Genomic DNA, 27,443 nt, shown 5'->3' on the forward strand with positions numbered 1-27,443 from the left:
CTCTGATGCTCAAGGCCTGCTCCTGTGCAGCCAGGATGAGTGCCTCTGTGCTGTCCTCCAGACCAGCTCTGTCAAGCCATTGGTAGGATTTCTTGAAATCAGCCACTTCATTCATGTTCCAGTGGTACATCCCATGGAGGGGCTTGTCCTCCCATAATGGTACCTCCAGCACCTCTTCCTCTGCGCTCCACTGTCTGAGACATTCGCTGAGCACGTCATCTCTTGGGGCCTTGTGCTTGATGTACTTATGAACCTTGGATGTTTCATCCTGGACAGTGGCTCTCCCACTCACTCGTCCTCAACCTCCTTCCTTACGGCTCGCGTACAGTCTCAGGGTGCTGGATTTGGGATGGAACTCCATGCATGGTCAGGAGATTTGGGGTCTTAACATCTGTGGTCTGTATCTCCTCCTTTGGCCAGCTTATGATTCCTGCTGGGTATCTGATTACTGGCAGGGCATAGCTGTTTATTGCCCGGGTCTTGTTCTTGCCATTGAGCTGATTCCTTTCCTTACTCGGCTGAGGTATTTGGCCGTGGTTGCTTTCCTTGTTTCCTCTTGAAGGTTGCCATTTGCTTGCGGGATACCAAAGTACTTGTAACTGTCCTCAATGTCTGTTATTGTCCCTTCTGGGAGGGAGACCCCTTCTGGTTGGACTACCTTCCTTGTCTTTGTCACCATCCAGCTACACTTCTCAAGCCCGAATAACATTCCAATGTCTGTGCTGTAGATCCTGGTGGTGTGGATCAGTGGTCAATGTCTCGCTGATTCTTAGCGTACAGTTTGATGTCATCCATGTAGGGGAGGTGACTGTCGGTGGCCCCATTCCTAAGTTGGTATCCATAGCCACTGCTGCCGATGATTTGACTGAGGGGGTTCAGACCTATGCAGAACAGCAGTGGGCCAATGTGTCTCCTTGGTATATGCCACATATGAGGGTTCTTAGAGCCCTGTTGATGTTGTCCATCTATCTTTATATCTATATCTATATCTATATCTATACATATACAAATATACATTGGTGGTTTTCAGATTCTAGATGTAAAATGTGATGATGTTATACTATCAGATGGGGAGCAAGAGCCGGATTTTCCTATTGATTACATTGTATTTCATTATTAAATATCTAAAAGTTTAATTCACAAATGTTTGCCCTGGTGATTTCTATCAGTGTCATGTAGCTATTAGAACATTTTAACGCCATTCATATGTATGTGTATTATTGGCCTATAGAATGTGGAGATGTCACTGAAACGGCCCATTATGATAATATGACTTAATCACAGTTTATCTGATGTGACAATCTGAAAACCCCCAATATTTTACTAGCCCTATTTATTTTATCCCCGAATTTTCTGAAAAATTAAGTCAGCTAAATGAAAGATGTAGGTTAGCTTATACATAATTGAACAAGTAAATGTATATTGTGTCTCGAACTAGCCCCAGCATATGTTTGAATGAATCTGTTCTGCAGTTTCACACAAACCTGACGCAGACAAATGTGTCAGATTTAGCTAAACAATGAGAAAGACTTGGGGCAGATTTAGAAAATACAAGCCATTATGCACCCGACCTTTAGGCGCTCCACTTTAATGAAGTCATCTATTCTGTCCTCACAGGATTTACAAGGCATGTAGGCTATATGCTAATTTAGGGAAGCGTTTACCACTAAATTATTAAGGATACTTGTTGCCCAAACAATTGTATCCAAAACGCATAGCATGTATTCTGCGTTTTATAGCCTACCTACAACAAACAACTCTTGCTACGCGATATTTGGTCAAATTACAATAAAGGTAATGCAATATAACCACCTGCCATCACATCATGCCTTACGCATATCATAGGCTCTATCCGCGACCCGTACCTCGTGAAGACCTTTGTTTTGAATGGTGACGTCATTGGATCATGTGACCTTGGGGTTTATTTTGGCGCATTTGATTGGTTAAAGGCAGGAGAACGCTGAACTGTGGGGTAGTGCCACGGACTGGAGCCATTTTATTATTCTAACTGCAAAGGGGCAGGTGCATCTGCATTTTTATACTTGTTATTTAGTGATTCAGGCGCTGAAACATGGGGCAGTGTGGAATTACATCCTCCAAGACCGTGCTGGTTTTTCTTAATCTCATATTCTGGGTAAGAAAACAGCGTTGAACTATGTGCAGCATCCTCTGACGCTAGTGATGGATAGGATAACATTAGCAAGCTAGCAAAGTACGCCAGAGATGCGCTGCAGTTAGATCAGCTCGCCAAGAATAAAATACCACGATTACATACCAGATATTCAACTCAATATTTGTGAATCCTGAATCCATGAAGCAGCCACCATGTGATTCAATATAATAAAGGACTGACTATGTTTGTGAGATCGCTGCATCATCATGCTCCAGAGGCAGCTGAGCTTTGTCCATAGAAAACAACTGCAGTGTTTATTAAAGGAATGACACATGTCGTTTAAAGGAAATTTGTTCACCTTTAATCGCATATATATATGTATATATATATATATATATATATATATATATATATATATATATATATATATATATATATATATATGCTACTGGAGAAATATAATGTTTTATTCTAGCATTTCCTAATTCTGCTTCCTTTCTTTCTGCAGGCAGCAGCTGGGATATTATGCTACATTGGAGCCTATGTGTTCATCACTTATGATGATTATGACCACTTTTTTGAAGACATCTACACTCTGATTCCTGCTGTCATAATAATTGCTGTGGGCACACTTCTCTTTATCATTGGCCTGATTGGCTGCTGTGCCACCATTCGTGAGAGTTCTTGTGGTCTGGCAACTGTAAGTGAACAAGTTACTTTACATTCTAGCTTGTCTAATTCAAGATCTAATGGTGATGATCATACAGAATCAACTTTTGTATTTCAGTTTGCTGCGATTCTCCTGCTGGTGTTTGTCACAGAGTGTGTAGTGGTGGTACTTGGTTATATATACCGAGCTAAGGTACATACAGATCTGCTAGATACAAATATTTTTCTCTAGATAAAAAGTATTGGTCATAAACCATTAACTAAAACATGTTTGTAATTGTCAGGTTGAAGATGAAGTTAATCACTCCATCCAAAAGGTTTATAATGAATATAATGGAACAAATACAGATGCTCCTAGTCGTGCTATTGACTATGTACAGAGACAGGTAAAGTTTCTCAAAAATTCACCTTAAAATTGTGATGATGAAGTCCATATGCTGTACAGTAAGCATATTGATGTGCGATTGTTTGTGCCTTTAGCTTCGCTGCTGTGGCATTCATAACTACTCTGACTGGAGAAACACACGGTGGTTTAAAGAATCCAAGAACAACAGTGTTCCTGTCAGCTGCTGTCAGCCCAACATCAGCAACTGCACTGGTACTCTGACTCGCCCTGGAGACCTCTACCAAGAGGTACACCAAGTTCACAAGCCACGATACTATCTTTTTTCAGTAAATTTACATTTTAGGATTTTTGCATTTGTATCCTAGGGTTGTGAAGCTCTGGTTGTGAAGAAATTAAAGGAGATTATGATGTATGTCATCTGGGCAGCGCTAACTTTTGCATCTATACAGGTACAAAATGCAAAACAACACAAAAACCTGTTATAGGAAAATTACTTTCTCATTTTTAGACTTGAACTAAGACCATATACACAAATGTACACTGCATGCACAGGTCAAGCTCAGCCCGAGAGTTCAGAGTTCAGACAGCAACACCTTGAGTGAGACAAACAAACAAGGATTTTGAATAAATATCTAAGAGTTAAATCTCATACTTCTTAAAGTTTAAAGCCTCATTTGCTTTAGTACAAATAATTGGTACATTATGAGCACCTACATGCATACAATAATACATTGATAGAGTGAGCTCTAAGTTAAAACGTATTTTACTGTTTAAAAAGAAACCTGTTTCATAAACAACATTTTTTTAAATTTAAACTGTACTTATTAATCTCCAGGTCCCTCACAATTCGATGCTCATGATAATATCACAATTTTGTATTACATGCCTTAATAAGATATATTGCACTTGATATTCTACAATCTTTTTTAAACAACCAAAATACTTTTTAACAGCAGTATTTTTGTAAACCAACATCTTCACAAACTTAATATGAAATACACAGTTTTAATAATCAAAACTCAAATGATGTCAAATGAATTGCACAAACTAGATTCCTTTTTCTGAACAAGCAACAAAATTGTAGCACTGTATATTATTACAGCGGATATCGATACTGGATGACCAAACTAAGTATCATGAAATTTTGATATTTTGGCACCACCCTAATTTTTTCTTTGTTTGTCTGCAGATGCTGGGCATGTTGTGTGCCTGTGTTGTTTTGTGCAGAAGAAGTCATGATCCTGCATATGAACTTCTGGTCACAACTAATAGTTATGCATGAGATCCAGCCAGCAAGAACAAAAAACAAACAAACAAATGGAAACGTCACTACGCACGTCCACAGTAGATCAGCTGTAGTTACACAAACTCAAGTACACCTTGCACAGTCCATGACAAAGTAGGAACTCAAGCACTGGAGAAAGTTTTCAGATTGAATGGTTTATTTATGTAAATGAATTAAATTTTTTTTCATAATACCAGAGCCAAAGTTGTATATGGCTGACTGCTGATTTTCATGAATTTGTTTAATATTTGTTTAGTCTTATCAAATAGGGGTTTAGAACTTAAATGTAAAATTCTGGATAAAGATATTTATTGGAATGTACTTCCATGTGTGCCAGTTTGCACTAGATTTGGGACATGGAGAAATGTCCAGCTCTACAACTTTAAGAAAAACTCAGTGTAAGCATATGTAAATCTTACATTGTAAAACTCAATGAGAACAAATAGAGTATTGAACATAGAATTCTGTTTTAGAGATTCCAGCCAAACAGTGTATAATTATGGCATAAGGGATGACGATACTGAAGAATTTCATCATGGCAAATTAACTAATATTTACCAGATACTGTAATTCACATAGCCTACCTTATGTTTCTCAGTGTTACTTGCAGTGATTGTCATGTCAGTGTTTCTTAAATACCAGTAGAGATTTAAGTTGTACATTTTGCTGTAGAGCATTACAATGCATTATTTAATTAATACCTCTTAGTGAAGTGTGCTGTTTTTAATATATTTGATGTTAAGTTTTATATCTACTTGTTTAGCTAGTGCCATCGTATGACCATGTTATATACAGACTGAAAGACGAATAAAAGTCAGATTAAAATCAAACAGACTGGATTATCATTTATTATGTCTAGTTTACTTTTTGTCAAGATAGTTCCCTGGTACCAGTCCACGCTGTCCATCCCTGTCCACTGTCCACCAGCCATCCTCCCCTCGCTCCAACACCTGGACCACGTCTCCTCTACTGATGGACATCTCATCTGCTTCCTAATAATGAGCAGAAATTTTTAAAATTCATTTCTATACAATTTACTCATTAGTAACATTTTATATTTTGTACCTGTGCAATATATGTATAAAGGACAATCCACCTGTCTGTATCTGCAGATTCAATTGCTGTAGATGTGTTTTGTTCAAATAGCGGTAAAGGGGCATAACCACCACATTCTAAAATGTCAACTAAATAAAATGAAACAGAAGCATGCATAAAATAAAGGGCAAAATTATTAAAGGATTATTCACAATGAACACTTGCAAAGCAAATGATTACAGTTGGATTAATTTTAGGGTTAATTATATAGTTGTAGGTACAGGATAATGTATTTCATTCGTGCACATGCACTTGTACTTATATTCATGCAGTACTTACTTTCACCACTTGATGTCAATGTTATACGCGAGTTTCGAGCACTTTCCTCGTTACTCGATGCGGTTGTGTCAAGCTGCGGGTTAAAGCTCCTAAAGAAAAATATAATAATTGTGAATAAAACACACATTGCCTTTTTACTTTTACTTTTCATGTGCAGCGGCGTTGCTTGCACCTTACCAACTTGTAGCAGGTGTATTATGTGGTGTATTATAGTTTTCTCCTGCATCAAAATGTGCATTTCCGTTTCTACCACTGTCAGTGTCTGTTTGGTAGTAGCTTTCAAAGACCACTGGTCCTGTGAGAACAAGAGAAAATCACCAGAGAAGGACACCAACCTGTTGGGCACTGAAAAGTGAAAAGGGGCACTAGAACTCACCAGGCGGCACCCAGCCTGTATTGTTCATCTCTATGAAGGTGTTTAAATCTTTAGTGATGTCACACTCCTCAAGGCACTTTCTGACCTCCTCATACAACTGGTGTAGGATAAAGCTTTTGTTGTAATACAAAACAAGCACATTTTATCAATAAAAGACAAACTTACGTCATCGTCTTTAACACACTCTGCAGAAAAGTGATTGCAGTGGTCCCATAAAGCACACCTGAGTGTGGTGATGCGGTCTCCCTCCAGTTGCTGAAACACCTGAAACAAACAAACACATGTAATGCAATAAATATGGCTTAAAACTTGGTTGCCTTTAGCACATTAAATGAACTTCCTCCCAAATCGCAGAGAATAGGTAAATTTAGAAGTGGTGCAAAAGAGCATGTGGTGTGTGGTGAGGTGAAAATGTGTATCCAGGTGTGAGTCAGTTCATCAAAAGATGAATATAGACAAGTATAGACTCGAATGGTCTGCTGACCTGATAATAGCCTACCTCACATGTGCTTCTGTGTGTTTCCTCCCAGTCCTGCCGAATTGACTCTAAATGCCTAACGCTGGTCAAATAAACCTTCTCTAAAAAGAAAGAAAATACATAAAGTTAGCTCACAATCTACATGGAATAGTGTGATGTACCACATACCAGCATCATTGGCCGCCGCTCTTAAGTTCTTTGCTTTGTGGCAAACCTGTAAATATCATTGTACACTGTAAATAATGTAGGTTTCTATGCTGAATTAAAGTTGTGAGTAACGTTGTATGTAATAGGTTATAGCACATGTACCTTATCTGCATTTTTCCCTGCACTTATAGTTCGTTCAGCAGTTTGTTCTGCCTCGTCAGCTTCTTTGCATCTCAGTTCATAGCACTTTTTGGACTGGTACAGAAAGAGAACAGAAGAAAAAAATCCACTTGCATATTCTCAATAAACAGCATAATCAATGTTTGGATTACCTCCATTGTCTTTCGGAATAAAGAAGCCTTTTTCTTATGAACTTTCTCCATGATGCTTTCAAACTGTGATGAGGAACAGAAATGAGCCTTTTGAAACAACTTCATTGGCGTTGGCCCAGTATAAAATCTATTTATAACCTTGTTACAGTGAGTAAAGCTAGTACCTTTTTCCTCTGTTCTTTCTGACGTTCTCGGAATGTCTCAATCTTTTTCACCTCCTCTTTCAAAATTTCAGAAAGCTGAATGTGAAAGCTCCCAATGTTCTCAATTTCTGCAACAAAAACAACCAAATGTGACTTTTTTCTATTACCAAGAAATCACCTAAGTAATAATAAGTAAAGTAATAAGTAAAATAACATACGCGCTTTAAGCTTTTCCATGGATGCTCTGAGAGTTCTATATACACAACATTCAAATGACAGAAAGACAGAATCAACAACAATATTTGACAGACGTTTTATAAATAATACTAAGCTCTATACAGGAAATTAGAGTAAATTTCTTCCTAGGCCTAGTCACTGTGTAGATGCATGTTCTCCTTTTTTTGTCTCATTCTGATCTGAGTCACTCAAATGTGTGCTTTTTGTAAAGAAGAAACGTGCAAATCTACAGTACCCAATCTCTGTGAGACCTCCAGCTTTTCTTGAGATGGTCATCAGTTCTTTCCCATACTTCTCCTCTGCCAACGCCCTGACGTGAAAGAGAAACAATTAAGAGGCACAACTTCATTGGATAAAAACAAAAGAAACTCTGTAGAGCTATAAAACTCATAAAACATGAACTGATGGAAAAGACATGGACGTGTTTAGATGTTGTTTCAGTTTCAGAAAAAAAGTTTAATTGTATGAATGTGTGATGTTTTTAACAGATAGAACTGGTCCAATCCTGTTTTAGATTTAGTTTTGAATTAGATAGTTGAGTCTGTGCCTCATCTAAGCCCAATAAGTGTGAGAAACCCTGGACTTGTGCATAAAAATTCAGCATATGTGATACCTCATTTTAAAAAGTTCCTCTACATCTTTGCACATTTGCTTTCCATCCTTGAGCCTATGGATAATGACTTCATAGCCGGTATGGTTAATGAAGTCGCTTCCCTGTAAGAAAATTTGAGAAACATGCATTATACTGAATTACTTCTTGGCTTGAAAAGCTGTTGCAACATTTCAACCAAGAGTATTAAATGCAGAAGTAGTGTTAAGCAAAACTGTCACAACAAGGAAGATATACGTTTCAGATCTGCATGGTACGTGTCTAAAAAAGTGTCATATCTTCACAAAAAAAAGCATAACATCATACATATGTACTACTTACCCAAAAAGCATCTTTAAACATTAATGGTGACATCTCATCGACTTGTTGAAGGTCATGAAATGGATTCTAGCACAGTGCTTCACCTCTGTGCCCGTCCTCTTGAGTTGTAGTTAAAAGGAGGAAGAGCTCTGTCCCATGATGTCACTGACCACAGAAGCTCAGCCCTTATAGGTTTCATTATCATTTACTGATGGCTTTTGTAACACTTCTTAATGGTGTGCAAACTAAACAAAAGTTACTGATCTAAAAGCAACAATGAATATTACTTTGTGAGCTTCTATCTTTATATACCTTGTTAGATTTTTGTGTTCAGGTTTGAATGAAATTATAAGACTTAACAATCAATATATCTAGTGACCCCAAGTTTCTAAGAATTACTCAAAAAGCCTGCAGTAAAAACTTCATATAGTCAATCCTTGGGCCTGCTATATTATGTGATGTCTGAGTAGACCTGGATCCACTCTCATTTGAGCCTTGAAGATTTTAAAACCAGTCAAGTAGCAAACCGTTAAAATAAATAATTCCCCAAAAAAGCAAATAAATAAATAAATAAATAAATAAATAAATAAATAAATAAATAAATAAATAAATAAATAAATAAATAAATAAATAAATAAATAAATAAATAATAAAAACCCAACATAAACCACATAAATACATCTTACTCTATTAACCCTGCATATTTGTCGCCACAAGGGGGAGACAAAGGACCGTAGTGAAGACCCAAAAACATGCAGAGTCTGGTGCCACATGGATGAGCGCACGGGTGACACTTGGAGCACGTGGGTGAGCTGTACAGACCTCTGAGCTGCATTGATTGTCAAAGTGAGTAAAGCTGGTGTCTCTCACTAAACGGCTAATGATGTGTGAAAATGTTGTACTCCCGCCATTATGCCTCAGATCGTTATTGTGTACATACCTGCTATTAAAAGAACGCTCAGACCTCACTTTCTGTTTAGTTTCCATCAAGGTGCTGGTCTCCTTCTCCACACGACACTATTGCATTGCACTGTGTCAGAAGTGTGGTAGTGTTGATGCATTTACCATGTATAGTGAAAACTGTGTCTGTGCTTCTGCAAAACAAACCGGAAATATAGGCTACCAGACCTTAAAGTGGACATTTTGTGTTAAATAATCTTTTGACCATGCTTTACTATGTTTCCTCGCCATAAGCTTGCTCAAATTTGTATTTTGAATCATGCATGTTTGTGTAAACCTGCAGTGTTCTGCATTCAAGGCTTGAGTGCACAAGAAATTGAAAATGAAAATCTGCTATGTTGAAATTTCACTTTTAGTTTTGTCGTTTTGCACAGGAAATTGAAGTCTAGTACTTTATGGTTTAATACAAAATACTCCCAAAAACTGACCTTCACATCCCTTCAAATGTTAATGCTCACATAGTCATTTTTTTTTAAAGCCTGCCCTATTTTTTAAAGCCCTATCAAGGATAAATAAATATACTAAATAAGTTGTTTGAGCACAAAGTGAAAGCTTAATGCGTAGGCTCATATTGGATTGGTATGGTAGTTTGTCTATGCTGTTTCAATCTGTAGGGGTTTGATTGGGGCTAATGTCATTTGTCCTGTGGAGACCAGTGGGTTTACAAGTTTTAAAGTCAGTGTGGTGGCTGACTTCACTGCTGACCCCTTTTGAGGCCTCTAATGGATGCACAAGCTCTGGGAGTCAGTTGTGCCATGCTCTGCCTCTGTCTCACCAGACACTGAACTCACATCCTGTCTAAGAAAAGTATATATTTTAATTATCCGAATTAATCCTTTCTATTTTTTTCAAACAAAAGCAAACTAATAAAAAAGGTCAAAGCATTTTAGACGGAATACACCCTGGACAATTGCCCCAGCTAAAAGAGGGGCTGCCCAACAAGTAGGAAAATCATGTTATTTTTTTGTTATGTCTTAGCACAGTCCTGCACACACATCCTGGCTCTGTCTCACCCCTGGAGTGGCACTTATCGAACTGTGACAAACGAGTCGTGTCAGAGCTGCCCCCCACCTTTGGGGATTGGCTAAATGACCTTTCCATTACCCGACCACTGCTGTATTCCCCATCCACAGATAGAGTTACACAGGCAGCCACGCAGCCCATTTGCTCAGACCAGTGTCACCGCCGCCACCAGGAGCCACTTCATCTTTCTGCCTCACAATACTTTTATTACTTTGTCCTATGCATACTGTATGTGGGTGGGCCCAGAGCCTCATAGTCTCACAAAATAATGCTGTATATTACAAACAACAACCGTATATCGTTTTGGTCTGTAGCTGTCTTTGTGCATGCTGTGATTTGCTTGATTGGTTCCTGATTTACAGGGATGTAAAATGAGCACACGTCTTGCTCATTACAAGTTAAATGACGGGGGGTATAATTGTCAGATCAAATGAATGATAAAAACCTAATGTGATAATATTATGCTTGACTGGTGTATGGCTAAGGTATGACGTGATAATAATTCACTATTTACTTTCTCCAAAGCTTAAATATAAAGCTCCAGGTGCAATGGTGCAATATTGAATGCAGTCAAATCTAAAGCAGTTGAAATGGTCACTTAGCAAACTCTGATAACTCTGCTAACTCTGACCTGCTAACTCTGTAGTTCAGATAGACGTCTTCAAACATTTTCACGATTGTTAGTTCATTTCATATTTCAGTCTTCTCTCAAATCTCCTTGGACATGTTTGAAATGTGCACTTTGATTTGAATCTTGATTTTAAAACAGTGTAATCTACTTGCAATGGTAAATTAGGGCTGAGTGATGTGATCATAAAAATCAAATCATAAGAGACAAATCAAATCATGGGAGGCAAATCATGACAGTATATTTTAGTGATTCAGTACACTTTCCCCTTTTATTAGTTGGCCTCTGCTTGTGTGATAGTTTGATTTAACCAATCACAAGTGTGAACTAGAAAGGTTTACAGCATATTGCCTACCCCTTTCTTGCACCCCTATTGTAAACAGATATATTTTAAAGCATTCAGTCCTACCATGGGCTTGTTTTGTTGAACTGATCAAAGTTTACCTTTTGCCATATCACTAATATTGTTTATTCCTGTCAGTTGCAATATATCAGTACTTATTCATTTTAGAGTTTTTAAAATGTCTGTGAACTTGTGTACAAAAGTTGACAATTTTTCACACTTTCTCCTTTGTGTCTTTGTGCTAATCCCTTGGTGACCACAGACACCAGGCCCTGAGTCTCTCCTTATTCTTCTGGGACATCTGAGAGAAGAAGTGTGTTCTGGCCCCAATGTAGATGCTTCACTGGGGACAAACAAACACAAAGAAGAGATTTCAGAGAGAACGAACCAAGGACCAAAACCAGACGGTAAATCCAAGTTGAAGTAATGGTATTTTGGCTAATCATGTTCAAATATACAATCTATAGGATATGGGATGATCAATAGATCAATTTTGTTGCCATCATCAGATGCAGAAGTATCAACAATTAAGTTTTGGGGAGGGTAGCTGTATTTTCAGTAGGGCTAGGTATTGCGAAGTTCCTCACAACGCAATACATATACCGATACAGAGTCCATGATATGTTACAGGACTGTCCTAGTAGCTCTGTGTTTATATTTTTGACTTGATTTATTTATTTTGAACTTATGACAGTAGTTACAGGTATATAGGTTTGTATTGTTCTTACAAATTGTATCATACCCCAGATAAACACATTTATTTTTCACACATTTAGTGAAAGGTTTTATGAACTATATGACAACATTTCTTCAATATATCAGCCTTGCTTTTTAGATTATTATTAAAATTGATATAGACAATGGTAAATTTTGATTATCTTAGTTAACAGCAAAACTAATTTTGGATAATTGTATCAGCAAAACAAACAAACAAACAAAAAAACCAAAAAAAAACCAAACATAGAGCCTACTTCTAAAACCTTTTCCAGACTGCCTTTAACTGGTAAGTAGCATATGGACATTTTGGCATCTACTTTGTCCCTCTTTCCAGAGCAATAGAGTAGATGCATTTATATACTACCACTAAAGTATGGAGTAACCTTTAAAAAACAACTGTGCATAGCGAGAACATGGTCTCACAGTGGGTAGGAATGAAGGAAGTCCTTGGGCACATTAGAGCAACCTGTTAATAGGCTGACAGATGGAGGCTAATGATGTGTGCTCATGGGGGCACGGCCTGTAGCTGCCACGGAGACGGGTTGCAGCGGTTGTCATAATACAGCTGAGAGCCAACAGCTGGGGTAGGCGGAGGACCAAGGAGCAGAGGAGGGGCTAGCCGTCACACTGACCCCTAGCACCAGCCAGGGGCCTTTCTCATGTTTGATCTATGCCTATGCTCATATGAAACATTTATTAGCTGTCCTAATCCACTGCATTAGAGAGAAGAGCCTCATGTCTAATCAATCTGGCCATGCATTGGTCCTGTGGTCTCTTACAAGGACCATCAAATATAGAGCAAATACAAACAAACTATAGCGGCATGCAAGTAAAAAGAAACATGGTATATTATAATGGATAATAATAAAACGCAAGGAAAATAGTAATTAGCTCAAGCTGGTGGTAAAGTAACTGACGAGGGGCATTGTTGCGGATCAGTTTCCTCTTTTCCCCCAGAAATTATTGCATTTTGACCCCCTGAACATTGATAAAAAGTCTCATATAGAGGATTGACTGACACGGCAAAAAACTGGATAAAATGGACATCAGGAGAAGGCCCGATGTGTACCAATTCAGCAACATGACCACAAATTGGAGTGAGCGCATAAAATTCAGAACAATGATAGAGCTCCATGAAACAAGGCTAAAGTTGAATTGGAGCACTGTCCTATGATGAACAGGAAGGTGACCATATTGGATTCACTTTTTCTGCCTTTGTATAAAACCTACCTAGTCCTTGGTCCAAGGACTTGGTCCAAGGACTAGATTTGGCATTTCCATATCTAGAGACACAGATTTTCCAATGTTATCCGTTTTTTGGGATACTCTTAACGGCAGAAAAACCCTTCATTTCCTGTTTCTTTGACCTCTCACCACATCAGGTATTGGCTTAGAGAGCTCAAACTTGAATCACTAATGCATGATCTTGGCCTGAATATAATGAAGTCTGGAGAATATGAAAAGTGTACACTATAGCGTCCCCTACCATAGACATGAAATTTCAACAATATCTTCTTCTAATCCTGGGTTAATTCTGATCTAGTCCAGGTTAGGTTACAAGTTTAGTCATTGATAAATTCCAATTTTGTTGTGGTGATTCTGCAAGTGTGAACACGCCCTTATTTTCTAGGCTAAGATTAAAACAATTTTTTAAAGCGATGGAAGCAAAAATTATTTAGAAAGAAATTAGGATAATAATAATTGTCATTACACATGCAGATAATGTGTAATGACAATAACAATATAACATTTGCAAAGAAAACATGTAACCCCTAAAATTACCAACAATCCTGTAATATTTGATAGACAATGAAGAATATTATACGCTCAGGTTTTATATAGTGTCATATGTGCTGCTTCTCTGCTCCTCACTACGCCACACGTGAGTTGCCGTGTGATTCCATTGGGACGTAGGTGTTTGTTGTCCACTTTTGACTTGACTTTTTCACACCTCCTGTCCTGTCTGTCCCTGGCCACTCTTTTCACCTCTCTCCTTTTCTTTCTGTCTGTGTTGTCATGTGTCACCTCCAGGCTCACCCGCGGCCTGTCACTCCTAAGCTGCATGTTGTGAGTGCGGTCTCTGATGGCCCGGCCTTTCACTGCCCCTGGTGCCTGTGCTGTGAGTGCAGATGCATGTCCATGTGCAGTAACCTGGAGTTTCAATCTGCTCCTGTAGTGGACCACTATCTGTGTGTGTGTGTGTGTCTGTGTGGAAAAGAAAAAAGAAGAGATTGCTAATTTGCTAAAGTGGTTTGGACTGTCTGAAAGGCTAGTGATGTTGCCTTCACTGGTCTGGTCCAAAAGAAAGTCACTGCAAGACAAATAGGATCATCCATATTTGTGATTATTCCAGCCATGTTACTTTAAATTTTGTCCTAATAATAATTATAATGCATCAGATGTACACCTTTTGAGACACCCAAAGCACCCATTCACTCCATATTCATTCACTCCATACTCAGTGGTGATAAGCTTGTACTGTTGCCACAGCTGTCCTGGGGTAGACTGAAGGATTGGCCTCTCTGACCACCACCAATCACTCACGCACACACTACATTGATTCATACTTGGCAAAATGGGTCACTTGTTTTGCCTAAGGGCACAACAACATTTTGCGCTAAAGCTGCTCCTCTCTGATGACTGGTATTCCCAACTGTCACCCACTTATTAAGCAGGGCCACCTGTGCTTATCTTCTGAGATCTGACGAGATCAGGAAATGTCAAGGTGGTATGGACACCCACGACTTTAATAGGAGTGAATACACCAGATTGACAGAACATGCATAACGTTTGGAGCCAGATGGTGGGGAAGGAGATTGATTTGTGAGAATAATCAGTTGAGTTAATGGCAAGTTAGGTTATAAATGTCTTCTACTGTAACATTGTGAAACAATGCACAAGAATTTTCCAGTAGTTTTTGTTTTAAAATGTTAAATGTTGTGTAAGGAACCATAAATGTTTCTGAACCTTTCATACCACCAGATGGGGCTGTTAAGTTACAAACGTGTCGCTTGTCCTCGCTGTCCTTTTCATATGTGTGCTCTGTTTACTGTCACAGGCTGGAGGGGAGTTATCATCCTTCTGCTGGTCTTATGTGCACCACAGAAGACTCATGTTTCCCTGCTATGATACAAGTAAATTATATTGGTGTAGTATTGCATTTAATATTATTCAAAACTACTTTAAAGGAGAATATAAACATTTCATTTGAATGGGAAAAAATTGGAACCAAAATAGGCATAATAATCAACAGAAATAATCTGAGGTTGACATTGACTCTTATTTGACAGTATTTCTGTGTGATTTGCAGCAAACATTACGTGGGTGGTTGTACTTGATGCATCAGACATTTTATTGGTGTGGTAAAATTGAGGAAAGTCCAGGTTGCTTTTTACGGTATTTTTCAAAGACAGATGGCTCACAGTTGTTTGGTTGAGATTTTCCATCTTACGTTTTACAGTTTACTGCCTAGAGCTTTATTCTGGTATTTCAATTTGTGATCTAAGAAAGATTTATAAAAGTACACAATTTATTAACCTTAAAGTTTGGAAATCTACTGAGTATTGTATTAATTTTCACATGTATGTCTGTTGTTGCAGCCAGTCACATCCAGGTATCAGAGATCCAGTGGTGTTGTGCTATGCGGTGGTGTGCATGATTATCGAGCGGTGTGTCATCCAGGATAAGGCCCAGCGTGCCTCTGTTGACTGGTTTGCGGTCAGCGCTGCAGGGAGCAGGATTGTGGTTAGCCTACAGACAGCCAGGCCCTGTAAGAAGATCAGCTACAGTATGTGAATGTGTGTGTGTATGTGTGTAGGTGTGTAGGTGTGTGTGTGGGGGTGTGTGTGTGTGTGTAGGGGTGTGTGGGGGTGTGTGTGTGTGTGTGTATGTGTGTGTGGTGTGGCCTTCCAGCTCTTTGTCTAGTTTACTGTTGCTTTCTATGGATTCTCACTGTATGTAAATAAGTCTTAGTTAATGACATAGTCATTTAGTCTCTAAACCTTACACAGTTTAATAAACATTTTCTTGTTATTACACTAATATTATTTAAAGATGGATGGGTTGAACTAATTTGATTTGAAGCAATACAACTGTATTTTAATTTACATTATTAGCTACATATAAAAATAAAAGGAGAGAAGTTGTTTTTGTGCTGTTTTCTCTGTCCCCATCCTCTGCCAGTGGTCACAGATCTGTGTCGGAGTGTGCCCTGTAGCTGGAGCTAATGGAGAGCTCTCACAAGGGAGGAGAGTGGCTAAGAAGCAGTTTTGCTATGCTCTGATTCTCCTCCCTGTTTCTGGTGATAGCACTGTTTCAGAGAGCATCATCAATTCTTCATAAGGCCTCACCGCTAAACACAAACAATATCTGACGTAGTTTTGCCACAGGCATGCTCTGAGCGCCCCAAACTGGTCCTCTGCCTCTGTCCTCTCTCTGTGCAGGTCTGAGCCTCTCCCCACACTGAAATGAGGACATCTCATTCAACATTAACTATATGGTGTGAGTATTTAACCCTGGCTTGCTTGATTCTTGTTGACATACTGTAACTATTGATTGTGGTTTTGTCCCTTGTTATAATACAGTGTTTCCCAAACTGCGGTACGGCTCTCATAAGACCTACATATGTTTGCAATTAAAATACATGGGGGAACAAGTCAAACCAGGAAGTGCATTCTATGGGACGAAAAAAATTATATTCATTGGAGCCAGATTATAGAGATTTGGACTCATTTAGATATCCCCTCTATTTTTCTATTTATAAGAACATTTAATTTAATTCATACTAGTTTTAACATTCATTTATAACCACACAACATTGTTTTTAACAAAAATTTAAGGTTGGACCCATTGTAGAATTAGTCCTAGTTTAAACCTGGGGAAGTATTGAATTTTACACAATCTTGGTTTAAATCTGATTTAGTTGAGTCTTAAAGGTCATTGGTGACTTAGGGTCATATAAGTATTTGTTGTTTGAACCATATTACACACTGTAAACTCAACATAGAACTTAGGCTTCTGATTAACTTGTCATGTCTCTTTATACATGTTTTTTTTTTTTTTGCATAACTTGAAAATCTGCCAAGCATTTTGTTGTAAGCCCAACAATACATCTGAGATGATTAAATAAATGGCCTAAATTGCACAGTGGCCCTTTAACCTCATGAATAAATGCCCTATTTGTTATGATGACTTCCTACTTCATGGTCATGATTTATGCCTTGAATACATAACAGGACAAAGAGGCACCACCCACTGTCACAGATGAATGCCATTTGTGCAATTTATGGCATGCGCAATTTAATATGTCTGCCTGTTCTTGTTGGGATATAGGCTCAGCATAGTTTTTGTCTTCATGTCCATATTTGTCTCATTTGAAAGATAGGAAAGGCATTGATTTTAACTCGGCAGCGGTGATTTCACTCATCCGTCTTTTCTGATGATGAGAAGTGTGGTGAGATCAGATGTGTCGCTCATCCATTTTCCGGAACAAGGCAGACATTAATTTACATACAAGGCACCAACTCATCTGAAATTATGGCAAAAATGATGGTATATGTACAAATAATCATGATTATTTGGCTCCTAATTGAAATGAACTGTCAACTGATGTAATATATTTAATTGGTCTTGTTTTGTCACACTTTCGCTTAAAAGAATATTGGAAAGTGGTTGTGCGCCAGGTTTTGAGTGCCAAAACAAGCTCTCATGATTCTGGGGAGAAGTTAATTAATTGTATTTTTGATTACAAACATGAACTTTGACTAATTTCACAGCCCCATCTGAAAAAGAGACATGTTTAAACCTACAGAAATCTCATCTTATTTTTTTATTACTACAAGTTAAACAAAAGTATTTTCTATCATTCTAATTGATTTGTCCTCACTATTGCCTGCACACTTGTCACTATAAACTGGAAAGTTGTCTTGACCTGTGATTAACTAAAAGCATTGTAGCTCAGGTCTCAATTGCCCCTCCTCTTTGAGACCACATAAATCACTCACTGGTGTCTTTCATTGGGTTCATTCCTGCCTCAGACCTTATTCTGGCTCTTATCACTGTCCCATTGCCCGCTACCCTCCGCCTCTTCACTATTGTTTGACTGTGTCCCATGCGCTGTAACTTTACCTCCACCCTCTCCTCTTTAGTGTATCTTAATTGCATGAGGTTTAGACTAGAGCGACAATCCCGGCCTCACTTGTTAATCTGTTATGATCTTTTTAATGGTCTTTCATTACACTATGGTTATCCTAAAAGCCAACAGTCACCACTGTGGCTTCTTGCCCTGATATCACTTTCATTAAAAGGATCTCAGGATCATTTGTAGTGGCGATGAAGTCGTTTGTTGAAAGTGTTTGTGAGCCTTAGTGTTGTTATATAGGGAAGTAGCTGAGGTGCAGTGTATTTTTATCTGAGCCATTGATTTGTTTCAGCAGCTCTTTTCACTGCTCATGGTGTGGAAGTCTTGACCTTCAGTGTGGGAGGTATCAATGAGCCACATGACCTGCCATTTGCACAACATTCTATATTCTATCATAAACCACACACCAGCATTTGCATTGTGATTTTATTGGTGATGATGATGGTTTCATGTATAGTCTATGTTTGAGCGTCTGAGCATATATCACTAATGACATGTTGGCAGCTCTTTTACAAATATTATAGCATAACAGAGATATTATTGTTTTGGAGATATGCAATAGTAGAATGGTGATATATAAGGCATAAAAAGAACTGATTAAAACTCATTTTAAAAAATCAAACCTGAATTTTTATGTTAATGTACTTTTGTGTTAATTTTACCGTCCATTCACTTTTTGTGCAATATGTGCATCTAAAAAATATCCAGATTTTAGTTTTTTATCCCCTTTTCCAACATTTACGATTATGTCTTGCAAAACTAATAGTAATATTTCGTCTCAGTTTGCAGTATTTGCACTGTACTGCAGCCTTGCTAAAATCCAAGTCTTTCTTCTGACAGCTGTGTTTCATCCATGACCTCTTTATGTATCAGCCACAGAGGTCACGGTCTAGAAACATAAGATTTGTGTTGTCTTTGTTTGTCGTCAGCACCTTCTCAGGCGGTTGGAGTTTCTCTGGAATCAGCCGTGCGCTTCAGAGGGTCCATGTACAAGTGTGTGTCTGTGTGGTAGCGGGGGTGAGAGCGGGGGTAAGCGTGGGGGTGAGCGCACGGGGGTGAGTGCGCGGGGGTGAGAGCGGGCGCGCTGCAGGCCTGTATTGATGTCCGCTGCCCCCCCTTGAGGCACAGCTCTGTGGGATAGTGTGTCAGTAGGACAAAGGCATGGCGCCATCCGTCCTGCTCTACGGGCCAGTAACTAGAATTAATTACAAACCAATCGAATCCGCTGCAGCCAATTGGTAAACTAATTGGTAATTTCAGCTGCCCATCTAGTCACGGATTGGGCGTTTAGCTCTGGCCAATGGGCTCTTAGAGTAGGAGCGCCCTGTATGGAGTATTTATTTCACAATTTTATGTTATGTGGCTGCGCCTGAATAAACATAAACTATAAGTCTTGGATAACAGAAGTTTCTACTTTACACATACAAATGCCTGCATGCTGGAAACCTGAATTTAAAATATCCTCCCTATATGAATGTGTGATTGTTAGGATGGTGCTTTGGTGTGCCATTGGTGCAGGCAGTCTTTGCCCCAGGACAGATGTGACTGCTGAAGTAGTTGGAGTGTTGTGACTAAATCACAGCAGTTACCAGAGTTGCTTTAGACGAGTGCACCTGTACAGATGTAGTGAATAAGAGTCAGAGTTGATGAGGGGCAGATATTATAAGCTTTTGCTTCCTTCTGTGCCCTTTCATTCACTTAACAAAATTGTACAAAAGCCGTAATACTGTATGCAGTTATGCGGATTGTTTTGTTTTAATGAATGAAATGAGATGGGAATACACACCTTGAATACTTTTAGAACAATGTGGTACATAATAATTTAGTTGTAGCGAATGGCCAGTTGATTTCTACAGAAAATCTGATTATTATTATATATTATGTTGTTGAGATACGAATACATGTCACTACTGAGATTAGAATCCATGACACTGTAAAAAAAAGAACATAACATCAGATAAAGAAGAAACATCAGATATTACACACAACAAATCCCCATATGTTTTACCATTCTTTACATTCTTCAATAGCAAGAATGAGGATGGCATGCACTGTTGTTTTTTGTCTAGTGCCACTATGTTGTCCAATGGCTCTAAGAAGGTTTCAGAATTCTCTTTAATGTGGTAAAGTATACATATTATTAGTAATATGGGCTAGAGGCTGACTGCTCTGTATTTATTTCTTTTGATAGATTGTTAACGGCATTGTTAACAGTTGCTCTTCACAGCTTTGCTTACTGCTTGTACTTCCTGTTGTGATGTCACAGCGTTTGTCAGAATGAAGGCCTCAAAAAGGACAGTTGTATGTGTTTCAGCGTGCCGTCCACATGTCTGGCTCTGGCATGCTGGGAGGAAGTGACTGAGGAGGATGAAAGGCATGTGAAGGTGCCAGGTTTCGGGAGCAACATCAATCTCCCAATTAGGCCTGAAATAACCTGGCCCAACTCGACACTTCCTGTATGAAAGAGAGAACATGCAGAGGTAGGACGTGAGAGAAGGAAGTAGGATATAATTTGGAGGAGTGCAGAGGAGGGTTGGGTCTGCAAATGACAGGGGCAAGAGTCTAAATCTTTATGTCAATTAAAAATGCTGACAACATGTAATAGTGGCACCGTGGAGCAGCAACGTAGCAGAGGGGTCAGAATTCTTTGCTCACAACAAGTACCTGGTTTCATTGTACGGATGAGTGGGATCTTTCTGTGTGAAGTTTTGCGTGTGCTTCCCGCTGCTCCGGTGCCTTCCATCAACCTGAAAACATGCACTAAGTCTGATCGTGAGGCGACAGTAGCTCAGTTGACATAGTGTTTGTCCTCCTCTCAATTTAGACATCATCGGGAGAGCGTCAGATCCAGCTCCCACAGATGAATGCTGTCTTTGTGTCCTTGGGCAAGACAGTTAACCCACCTTGCCCCTAGTGCGTACCCTGCTGGATGAATGTGAGTGTGAATATGTGAGTGTTTCCTTGATGTAAAGCATTTTGAGTGCCTAGAAGGTGGAAAAGTGCTATCTAAAATGTGACTATTTACCATTTAGGTAGTCGTTGTTGTGGTCATGAACCTGGCTCAATATTTGGATAAGGGTCCCTAGGCGCTGTTCTCCGGTCGCTCCTCATGTCAAATTACATTCTTTTAACTGTTCTAACTGTTGAAACTAGAGATTTTTGTACGGAGAATCAAACACGCATAGAGTGTAGTCACCTGTGAGAAAAAGTTCTGAGAAAGTACATTGCTATCTTCAGAACGTAGTAGAAAAGTATTTAACAATACAACAGCGTTTTGTATTTTGTGGATTGGATATTGCTGTTTAAGATGAACACTATATTCTTGTTGTAGGTCAGTATCTAAATGTCCACATAATTCCAGGTTACAGCTACAATACATTAGTGTTTTTCATGCCCTGACGTGGTGACCAGGACTTTTCCCCCTCCACCACTCGCATCATAAACACAAGTGGTCAATAGAAAACACAGTATTTCAAAGTAATCCACAAGTTTATTGTCTTAAACAGGATGGCCAGTACACCCATACATTGATTAAAACATAAAAGAGCATGCTTTTAGTAGTAGCACCTCCCCCATTTGGGCTTTTACCACACACTGTACATTGATTGACTCACTAGTGCTTTACATTACTTCAAGCATTTTTGTTTCCCATAAGGGTAATAACTCAGTTTACTGATGTAGAAATGCATTTTACATGAGCTGGTTTATTGTATAAAAAGATTACTGGTAGGAACAACCCATGCCATCATAGCCACTAGCACGGCATGGGGTGTGAAAACTGGTTAATATGCCAAAGGGAATTTCATAATGTTGAGAAAAATATCTGTTTTTTATTCTGTCTTGGCACATTTAAATAGTAAATATGTTCTTCCCCATCTGTAGAAACAGGATCTGCAGAATTAGATTTGATGCATTACCAATGTTGATTTTTACAATTATTCTACAGTTTCTGAATTAAATAATTTCATTCACTTTTAAATTGTGTTTTAGCTTGGGTTTCCCTCTTCTCTATGTGATAAAGACTTTCCACCTATTAACACTGCTGATCTATGCAGGATAAACAGGAATCACAAACCGGATTAGGGCCACATTCCCTTCTCAGATGCCCAGACTGTAGTGTTACAATCTCTCGGTGAGGTCAGCGCCAAGAGATGGATGATCAATGGCCTGCCTGAAAATCATTTGTTTAATCTGATTTGTAGGGATTTTCTCTCCTTCAGCAACGGAAACGTCCAAGGCTTAAGAAAAAAGCGTTGGTGGGAGTCTGCTGAAACAATGGTTCAATATGAACATTATTCTGCAATCTGACACCACAGGAAATAGATATTGATCATCATGACCATTTACTCACACTGGCTGTGCGGAGGCCAAGAACTACCTAGAAGAGTGTTTGTCAGAAGCTGGCACAAAGGTCTTCACACCAACCACAACAACAGTGATCAGTGGCTAATGGTAATGTTGCCCATAATGAGTCTTACTGTACTGTGTATAGTGACACAGTGTTTACAGTTTGACCATTAAGTTACTGCAAGATCCTTCAAAATATGCAATGTGACACTAGTGGAAATATAAGCTTAATGTTGTAATGATGATATTAAGAGAATATGAGAAAGTACATTTTCAGCTTTCCCTCTGATAGTTGCTGTATGGACTTCTGTGGTTTTCTTGTTGGAAGTGATTGTGAAGTGCAGTGAAGAGCATCTTAATTATGAACTAGAGAAGAAAATGAGAACATGTTGCCGTGTCAGAATTATTTTTTTAATTTTATCTTGTACATGTAATAAGCATACAACAATATGATTCAAGTCTTCCCACATGGTCATGGTCATGGTCATTCTTATCAAATTACATTGCTGAATAAATATATATAAAAATATCAGAAAATATGCATTGTGCTCTGTCAGTTGTGAGAAATATTCAGTCATTCATCAGTCACAGCATTTGAATCAATTCTACAATATACCTTTGTTTTGTGTCAGTTATATCAGATCAGATGGCTTCTATTATTCATATATCCTAAAAAACTCGGGCTCCCAATTGCATGCTTTTACTTTTTAATTATTATGGCACTGCTTAAAGCAGACCTATTATGCTAAATTGACTGTTCAGAGCTTTTAACCATGTTATAGTTGTCTCACCTTCTCATTTCCCCTCGAAGTTGCATTTAGAGTGATTTGTGCACGTTAGAGCAGTTTTTAATTGTTTATTTTCAAGTTGCCATATTGCCCAACAACCCCTGTTTTCACTACCACTGGTGCTCTGTACTTAATTTGTTCTTCAATTTTATTTTCTTAATTGGTGATGCGCGTAAGATTCAGCAATGTTGCATAGTCATTTTAGTACAAGTATAAAAAAATTTTAGATCAGTTTTGTGATTTAAAATGCACAAATTATAAAATAATGATAATCATACATTATAACTATATAGCAGACACAAACACAATAGGTTTTCTTTAAGTTGCATGTGATATTTAAAAATCCGAAACCATTGACCATTTAACCAAGGTGATACTCTAGTAGTTTGATACATAAGTTTGGATATTAACTTTTATTAGTAGAAAATTGCCACTACACTGAAATCAATGCACATTTATTGCATTACCTCTAAAATACCTTTCACATTAGTTCAAGTAGAATACAACTACAGAGCAGGTGATAAATCATGTACTTTTTATTTTACTTTTCCAACTTCCATTTCCCCCTATTGTGCATTGGTAACACTCACATCACTGAGCCTCGGAGTAAATGTATTATTCATGGAGAAATATACAGTGTATATTCCTTTCATTGTGCTCACCAGTCTAGGGAATTCCATCAGCATTGATCTGGACAGCAGACAAACAGGATGTAGAAGAGGAGGAGAGTAAGGAGGAGGCAGGGCATGTTAGAACATTTGTCTCCCATAATACTGTTAAACTTTTAGATGCAATGCTTTTATGTGTGTGGCAATGTGTTTGTAAAGCAAACAAGCTGTGATATCAGCAGAGGACATCACTGTAATTGGAAGAATTTAGCGAAGCGTGAGAAATTTGAGACAATCATGATGTGATGTGTTAAATGTGTGGTGTTCATCACGGCGTCAGGGTTTGGAATGACATGAGGGCTTTTCCAAAGTGTTTGCAGAATGCATAACATTAAAGTATTTTTCTTTCTATATCTGAAAAGAGTGTTCACTTGTTCAATTATGTATTCTGGATGAGCTCTAGAGCATGTGCCCAGACCCCAAGTAGCTGATTGTTGTAACATTACCACAATCCTTGACTGTAAAATTCAGTGACGAAAATGTTGGGCCTGAGGGTCACGACTGGTGGTCAGTTCAGTGAATAATTCAAATGGGTGCATTTTCCACACTGAGCCAGACCTTTCTTCACACATCATGGACATAGATTGGACATGTCTGCTTGACCAGTAAACTACCAAGTACACAGACCAGCTCACAAACAATTTTGTTGCAATAATCATATTCTAGAGGCCAGCATATTATTCAATGTTCTTTTTATTATTATTCAGGCATTTTAACTAACTCCAATGCAATTTCATCCCACAAGATGGAATTGAGCATTTTGAGTTCTGGAGATAAAAAAGAGAAGATATTTAACATTTAAGCCACTATTTAATACTCCTGTAATGTTGTGTGCTTGTTTGTTAGCTGCACAGTGTAGACATGATAACACATTTGGATATGATAAATAAAGTCTTACAGTGTCACAGTATATGCAAACAGACATGCTACTGCAGATCTCATCCCAGGCCGCTACGATATTTTAGACAGAGTGGGGGGTGGAGCACCCTCCCGGAGGAGACACCGACGCCTAAACAAATTCGATAACCTAACCTTGTTACCCCCCCAGTCACATGGCAGTGCACCCCATAATATCCCTCCTGCATTCAAAACAATGGTGAAGCAGACAGGAGAGATGTGTTGTGCCTAGAATTACACTAGATGTTTACATTGAGAAGCGCACAGTGACTGGCAGTGTAATGAATGAGTGGTTGTGAATGGATGGCTGTGTGCACTTAGTGCGAGGTGCAGCAGTCTTGACTCACATGATGGATAGACAGGAGTTAGTAGTGCAGCTCTAGCCCTCAGAACAAGAGGAACTGAGGTGCTCAGTGAGGGGCATGAGGAGGAGATGGCACTGAGAAGCAGAGAGGACTCCTTTGGGAGTATGATGAAGCCTGTGGCTCAGGTTTCCTGTCTCTGATGTAAGGCCAGCTCAGATCGATGGCTCCACTGGGGCCTGGCTGTTCACTCTCACCAACCTGTGCTCCACACACTGCCTTCAGCCTTTTCTCATGCCTTTCCCCTCTTTGTCATCTGTCATTCTCCCCACTCAAACTTCATCTTTCTAATACCTCTCAGTCAGCTCAATGACACTGTATGATCCACAACAAACAACAAATAGTTGTTTATGGCACAATGAATGGGTGTCTGTGTTCTGTTCTTTTACACTTTTGTATTTATACTTGGTCAGACCAGAGCCTGTCTAGAATATGACAACCATAATTAAGTTAGGAAGCCCCGCCCTGTGCTTGGACACTGGGGAGCCTATGGGTTAAAATAAAACAAGCAACACTTGGGCCATGCCTATGACTGGCTGCCATTTTTATTGAGACAAATGGTTTTTTAATGGCCTTCAGGGATTGATACTAATCTAAGGAGGCTGGTTAGACCTCTGCTGTCAGTGTGGCCTGAAACACCAGACAACACAAGAACAGAACAGGCCACCATGCTCCGGACCCAGCAGTAGGTCCCCACTCCAACAAAGATGACGATCATAAAACAGACCAACGGCTGCTGTTTCCTTTTGATATAAGGCTGTAAACCAAAAGAAACAACCAAGTTTGTTAATTAAAAATAAAATAGACACATCAAATAAAATTACAAGTATTACTATTATTTTACTGATTTTTACTACTGATTTTTGTTTTCGTCTTGATCGTCTGGCATGGCGACAGCAGGTATGGTGCTGAAGGAGGCCTCATTAAGTTGTGTCCAGGCTCATTAGCAGACATGAGACAGGGGGAGCTATTGTTTGGGGATGGAGGTAAGGGTTGTCATGGAAAAAACTTGGTCTTGTCTATTGTCGTAAGGTTAAATGTTTCAAAGCCAAAGCTTTGGCTGTAAAGCATTTATATTCTGTACAGTTAGCAAAGCTTAAAAATGCTATTTTCTTGTTAAAATAAGTTGTTTTGTAAAATAAAGGAACATTTGTTGAAGTGTTAGTAGCCTTGGTAAAGTTTTAGCAAGCAATTTAAAGCTGAGTTGAATAATCCATCTAAATGTGAACGGTGCTCTCCTGTTTTCTTTTCTTACCACTAGGGTGGCAGGTCACTGCTGTTTGTACCAGTTCCAGAGTTTGGTAAAAGAGTTTGGGAAAGAACAGAAATAAGACAACAAGTAAGGCATGAATACTATAATAAATATTTTTTGTAGATTGGATCAGCTTGGTGCTTTTGGTTTATGGTCTTGTGTGGAAATAAATTGTGATTATAATTTTTTCTCAATATAACTTAATCTTCGGTGTGAGTCCTTTGTAAGATCAGAGGGGATATGAGTGTTGTCAGGCTGCGGCACACTCCGGCCTATCCCTTACCCTCTCAGTGCAGACGGCCTTCTCCTCATAGCCCGCTCTAAAGCCATTTGACATCTAACTTAACCGTAGTAGACACTCCGCGGCTGATAGCACATGAGAGAACAGTCAGGGCTCATCTCGTAAAGAAATCCACTCCCCTGTGTTTGTGGTCTGCTCCTTTGCAAACACACAATAACCGCTCAGCAAGGTGCCCCCGTCTGCCCTGCTGGTGCTGCACCCATAAATATTTCAACTCTGAAAACCAAGATGTCAAGAAGAGCTTTGGATGAGACCCGGCAAATAATTCATACCATCTGCTGTCAAACACATCCTGAAGCCCACTGAACACGGTGGTTTGCTATCTGGAATGGAGACCTCTTATTTATGTGTGCTGCCCTGGGTAAGCTAACATGCGGTTATGCTTTAGATACAAACCCAAGGCTGAAGGCAATGTAGCAAAGCCAAGAAGCTGTGTCAAGGTCTTACGCTCACAAAAAGACGAGTGTATAGACTTTTCACCTTAGGCAACATTGCTCCTTATAGGTTGTTGACAGACCCGTGGCATCTTGGACCTTGGAGAGAAACTTTGCCATAAATTTAAGTGGCAACATCCCTGGATTGAAAGAAGTTGTTGGGAGGGGACCAGA

At 39.0% G+C, this 27,443-nt stretch overlaps 2 protein-coding genes across 2 annotated transcripts; one reads left to right on the forward strand and one right to left on the reverse strand.

The window, feature by feature from the left end:
* The first annotated feature begins 1,948 nt into the window (after positions 1-1,948).
* LOC117391360 (tetraspanin-3-like) lies at positions 1,949-5,243 on the forward strand. Its single transcript, XM_033989150.2, has 7 exons — positions 1,949-2,134; positions 2,622-2,813; positions 2,901-2,975; positions 3,067-3,168; positions 3,263-3,415; positions 3,494-3,577; positions 4,318-5,243. Exons 1-7 carry the CDS (start codon positions 2,072-2,074, stop codon positions 4,408-4,410), a joined length of 762 nt encoding a protein of 253 aa, XP_033845041.1. The 5' UTR covers positions 1,949-2,071; the 3' UTR covers positions 4,411-5,243.
* On the reverse strand, positions 5,235-8,519 carry LOC117391349 (proline-serine-threonine phosphatase-interacting protein 1-like). The gene is made up of 15 exons (XM_033989139.2): positions 8,432-8,519; positions 8,114-8,214; positions 7,736-7,810; positions 7,482-7,516; positions 7,285-7,391; positions 7,121-7,183; positions 6,951-7,043; positions 6,810-6,855; positions 6,663-6,742; positions 6,329-6,427; positions 6,164-6,260; positions 5,965-6,082; positions 5,788-5,876; positions 5,479-5,597; positions 5,235-5,405 (listed from the first exon to the last, which is right to left on the reverse strand). The coding sequence occupies exons 1-15, from the start codon at positions 8,462-8,464 to the stop codon at positions 5,274-5,276; spliced, it is 1,287 nt and encodes a 428-aa protein (XP_033845030.1). The 5' UTR covers positions 8,465-8,519; the 3' UTR covers positions 5,235-5,273.
* Between the last annotated feature and the right edge of the window lie 18,924 nt (positions 8,520-27,443).

Source organism: Periophthalmus magnuspinnatus, chromosome 3 (genome assembly GCF_009829125.3).
Source record: "Periophthalmus magnuspinnatus isolate fPerMag1 chromosome 3, fPerMag1.2.pri, whole genome shotgun sequence".
NCBI classification, from domain to species: domain Eukaryota; kingdom Metazoa; phylum Chordata; class Actinopteri; order Gobiiformes; family Gobiidae; genus Periophthalmus; species Periophthalmus magnuspinnatus.

Bases quoted from the DNA above. Each gene is read 5' to 3' on its own strand.
- LOC117391349 (XM_033989139.2), bottom strand. From the start codon at position 8,464: ATGTCACCATTAATGTTTAAAGATGCTTTTTGG. The intron at 7,184-7,284 runs GTACTAGCTTTA...TCCTCATCACAG, and splicing joins AGAAAGAACAGAGGAAAAAG to TTTGAAAGCATCATGGAGAA. The intron at 5,877-5,964 runs GTAAGGTGCAAG...ATTTTTCTTTAG, and splicing joins AATACACCTGCTACAAGTTG to GAGCTTTAACCCGCAGCTTG.
- LOC117391360 (XM_033989150.2), top strand. From the start codon at position 2,072: ATGGGGCAGTGTGGAATTACATCCTCCAAGACCGTGCTGGTTTTTCTT. The intron at 2,814-2,900 runs GTAAGTGAACAA...TTTGTATTTCAG, and splicing joins GTTCTTGTGGTCTGGCAACT to TTTGCTGCGATTCTCCTGCT. The intron at 2,976-3,066 runs GTACATACAGAT...TGTAATTGTCAG, and splicing joins GTTATATATACCGAGCTAAG to GTTGAAGATGAAGTTAATCA.